We start from the raw sequence: 5,000 nt of genomic DNA on the forward strand, positions 1-5,000 counted from the left end.
TATTGCTCCAGCGCTAGCAGACTAGACACCGAAATGAAGTTCCTTTCCTTTCCTTTTTCCTTCCAAAAATACATCCTTTCGTTTAATAAAGTGATCGGCTAATTTCAATCATTTCACCGGTTTCAGTTTTTAACGTTGAGCTTAAAGTGGTGGCAAATGTGACTGAGGGCAATGAAAAAGAAACCGTTCATTGGAATTGAACTTCAGGGCCAATATTTTTATGAAAAGCAAAATTAGAAATTTGATGCTCCACAAATGGATTTCTTTTACGCTAATGATAGTACCTGGGAAGTCCTTCACTTTCTGTAGAACGCTGTTGGTCCCTGCAAGGAGTGTCCAAGCGTTTTTTACACTTACAGTAGCGGTCATGGCGATGGAGATAGACCAATGAAACAACAGTTACAGCGACACAAACAAGCAGTAACAATACAGAAGATACCAGTGCTTGAAACTGTCATAAGACAATGAAAATTTATAACGTAAGATTGTACACCATCTTTATCACTTTATCACTTCCACAGTGACAATGTTCACTATGACTAAACAACATGCCAATCTGCCATTTCAGTTACTCTGACCATTTTCTCTTTGTGTGCAAACGAAAAAAATCTTTGAGTCCATACTTCACCATCTTTGAGTGTGAATTAGGTACCTACTGCTGTAGTAACAAACCGAGCTACAAGACCAGAAAAAAATAAGCACTAGTCATTTAGGTCTTATTCACACCTGGAAAAGTGAGAACGTACAGGGAGTTTGTAAACAAAATTTAGCGACATTGATAACCTCGTTGATAACATTGGATTCAATAGAAAGTTTAAGCAACGACAACGGCGACGGCAACGAGGTCATCTCAAAATATAGATTCCCGTTATTGTAATCAATTCGCGACTTTTTCAACCTTCTTAGTATGACAAGGATGTGGTAGTTCCTCAAAAATGATACTGCTCGGAAAGGCGCTTAATTTAGGGGAAAAAATGAAATTTCATACTCAAGTGCTGAAGTTCTTCATAAAACCTCAAATTTCGCAATTTCACCATAGTTAAGGACGGTACCTACTATTGTTATTGCGCATACGTTCTGCGCATCTCGAGATACTCGGTTTTTCCTATCGGTGATGCTTACTAATACAGTGATATTTTTGCGCGGTTTAAAACTATCCGTAGAAAGTAAATCTTAGTAAGTACCGTTGCCATCCAAAAAGAAAACATGGGGTAACCATGCATTTTTGTGAGATAATTAAGCTTCAATTTGAGAAAGAACGCCATACATTGCTTTGTATTTTAAAGCTCTTTACAAATATTATTCATCAATTATCTTTGAAAAATGCGTGGTTACCCCCAATTTTCTCTTTGGATTTCAATTGCACTTGTGAAGATCTACATTTCCTGCATAATCATAAACTGGGGCAAAAATACCTTTGACTTAGACTAGGTTTACACTAGAGGAAATTGTTCCCGATCCGTGATGAATCTGGAACGTTTTAGTACCGGATTAGTTTTGCCGTTTACACAAAAGTGGACGAATCCGAAATAAAACCTTCCCGGTTTGGTCGTGTCTCCGAAGATTTTGAATCCGGAATCTAAAGTGGGAACTTTGGATCCGAAAACTTTTGAATCCGGAAAGTTTTGTCGTGTAAACGACTTTGATCTCGAATCCGGATATTTTTCCGCCTGCGATCTTTTGAGTTTGCGGTAAAACCAAAATGGAGGATCTGGTGCTAACATTGCTTACGGTCTCCGGTTGCCGAATCGTGTTGCAGGTTCAGGCGATAAATTTTATTATGTGTACCGCAATATTTCTGAGGAAACGCAAATTAATATCGCAAGGAAGTTTAACGTCAGCCACACTGTCCAGCTCAAATTTGCCTCAGTGGCATCTGGATCTACTCTAGCCTTCTTTTTTGGCGGCATTTTCACTTTGTCGAACGACGAAACAACACTGAGCTTGGTAACCATTCCATCACGAATGTTCCCGGAGTTGTCACTGTGTGTAAACGGTCAGGAACCCGAATATCCTTTCAGTGTAAACGCTTACGAATCCGAATACTCTAAATTTGATCAATCCGGAAACATTAACGCATCCGGAACAATTTCCTCTAGTGTAAACCTCGTCTTAGTAGGCACCGTCCTTAATGAACTATGGTTCCACGCACGTGCAATGAGTGCAAAGCTAGTGTTGTTGCCCACCAACTATGCAAATTTGAGACGTTCTCGTTGCCGTCGCCATTGTCGTTGCTTGATATAAGCTCCCTAATAAGTACCCACAACCGACGAAAACTGTCTGCGAATTCACTCAGAGAAGTCAGCTACTTTCCCCTAAATTGAAGTCATTACCAACAGATTCTTTCAAACCAAAGATTAAGATTCATTTTGACAATGACAATGAAGTCTTCTACATAAAGTTTTGAAAAGTGGTATTTGGTGGCATTCCTTAAAAAATGGCATGCCGCTCGACACTTATAGAGAATTGGGCCCTTAGGCCCTTTGTTGATACATACACCTTACAATACTAGCAACAAGTAATATTTCCGCGCGTATTAAAGGGACAGTTTCACGGTTTTGCGCATGTCCAAGCTTTAGCGCTAGCAGTTGTAAATTTATCTCGCCTTTTCTGTATATATTTCACTAATTTACATTCAACGTTTTATCCGTGGAAGGCTGTAGATCGAGTGCCGAAAGCTTATATTCTTTTTCAAAATTTTTAGCCAGAGAACGTTTTTTATTGTATTTTAGTAAATTTTACGGTTTCTTACTGAACCAGATGATGTTAATTAAACACACAGTATTAAAGCAAATACACTGAATGACTAAGGCCCAAATTTGGTGGAAGACACTGCGGGTTTACACAGGAAATGTCGAATTTAGTTTAGATCTCGAATTTATTGTACGGGTCGAAAATTTATTCTACGCACCAGTTGTCATAATGCACGAGTAATCTATTCGCATGCAGTAGGTTCATAACACAAAGGAAATGATAACAAAAGTAATTCCAATGACTAATTCCACTTCTATGGCATTGTATCCGTTTCCTGCATCAGTGCTTTCGATTGTTTCAATAACAATGGAATTAAATGGGCTGACGTGACTGTTTGCCCATGCGCAGAGACGTGAAACTCTCCCTTTAAATAGTAACCTCCCACGCACTCTTACGGCTTCGTCACGCGTTCCTCCCCCACGAGCGTCTGCTGAAACAAGTCGGAATTTACGTAGACCAATCGCAACGGACTTCCAGATTCTGGAAGTGCACTTTGGACCCTGAGAAATCTTGCTTACGGTCAATGCAAGAAGATGGGCTTTCGTGTGTTAGGCATTTAAAATAGATGACTTAAATTCTTATCAAAGAGAAACTGGAGCATATAAATTTCATGCTTTGGCTTATATTTTTGCGGCTCTTCACATGGTTGAAACACTTTGCTCCCGTGCGATTCAAACCTATTTGTGGCGTTCGCTTGGGATTGATAGCGTATTTTCATTTCTTTCCGCGCTATTTCAGTGGAGTCGTTTCGTTTGAATAACCCTATTTCTTGTAGTCCTTCGGTTGATCTGATTTTTCAAATCGAAGAGACACTGAGTACGAACGATCGGTTCGCAACACAAAAACATCAAATCACTTTTTAGAGACGATCATCGCCAAAAGCAGACTGAAAACTTCAAGCTTAAACGCTCTTTTTTGGCTACTGTCCTATTTGCGTTCATTGCGCTTGAAGATAATGGTTCTCGTGCAGTTCAAATACACGCGCAATACTTTAATATTTGTATTCGTATTTATATATTTCCACGGTGCTTTCAATTTTAGATGAAACGACACCATACCCTTGCTAAGCACTCGCATTTTGACTCGCGAGAGTGCAAGTGCATACCCCACCTAGGAAACAAAATTAACGTTTCTGAGGAATATTTTGGAAAGGCTTCCTCCCTTTCATGATTCATCCAAAGAAGAAGTTGAAGCATTGACGCTCCCAGGGGAGCAATCTACACAGCGGCGATTGGTTCCTATGTAACCTGCACGTGATTTCCAGGTGACAGTCACTTCACAAGAGAAAGAAATGTGTGGCTCGTTTCAGCAGACGCTCGCGGGGGAGGAACGCGTGAGGAAGCCCTAAGAGTGTCTGGGTGGGAGTCACTCTAACAATCCAGCAGAGGTTTTAAATATCATTGAGAGGGGGTGACAAACAGAGGCACTAAACAGGATACTTCTGTCAGTTATCTCTTCTGGAGAGTTCAATAGTCCAGGATTTTCCACCTCCATGTTGCCAAAAATGCTACAGATCTTTTAACTGATACAACACGTAAAAGATCCACAAGCAGAATAGGGTTATTTTTGCAATTTTAGCACTCAAAAAGGTCAGTAGCACTTCCAAATTTCAAGTGAATGGTTAGCTTGTAGGTTCGTGAAAGATAAGTTTCAGCAATTATCAATTTCTGAAAGAGAGCTTTTACTCCCTAAAATCTCAGGCACTTCAATTTTCAGCTTCAAAATCCAAATAGGTTAAATTCATTTACCTGACAAAAACAACTCTCAAACAGTCTGTGTCCATCACATGGAAATTAGAAATAGAGGCCTTTATTTCAATTTATTCCTTGGGTTCTCCCCCAAAAAAGTTGGTCACAATGCTGTAAGATGTGTACAAGTACTCACCGCAGAGACCATTGTGTAAAGGAAGAAAGGAGTTAGCTCTGTTTTAGGCATTATGTGCAAAAGCACTCCTGTGATAGTACCACTGAAAATAATGGGCACCCTGTAATAAACAAAAAGTAAAACACTAATAATTATTGATCATTATATGGTTCTGTCTCACAAGGACTGGGAACTACCAAGTTCACGAATTTGATTGGCTGAAATCGATATTGACCGCGGTCTAGATTTTCCCATCTAGACTGGCATCTAGGCCGGTAATGTTTTGCGGTGAAAAGATGCAAACTAAAATGTAAAAATATTGAGTATTTTCTTCTACCAATATTTATTTATGGGAGCACCAAACAGCATGATGACAAAAGAGA

The 5,000-nt window shown here is 39.6% G+C and overlaps 1 protein-coding gene across 2 annotated transcripts in view; it reads right to left on the reverse strand.

Moving 5' to 3' along the window:
* Positions 1-5,000, reverse strand: part of LOC137968937 (lysosomal cholesterol signaling protein-like) — a 39,822-nt gene that overhangs the window by 10,983 nt on the left and 23,839 nt on the right. For both annotated transcript variants that reach the window (XM_068815406.1, XM_068815405.1), the window contains 2 exons: positions 4,639-4,738; positions 285-451 (listed from right to left, as the gene is read on the reverse strand). In XM_068815406.1, the coding sequence (XP_068671507.1) occupies positions 285-451; positions 4,639-4,738 (267 nt within the window). The remainder of the gene's footprint in view (positions 1-284; positions 452-4,638; positions 4,739-5,000) is intronic.

This window comes from Montipora foliosa, chromosome 8 (assembly GCF_036669935.1).
Source record: "Montipora foliosa isolate CH-2021 chromosome 8, ASM3666993v2, whole genome shotgun sequence".
NCBI lineage: Eukaryota > Metazoa > Cnidaria > Anthozoa > Scleractinia > Acroporidae > Montipora > Montipora foliosa.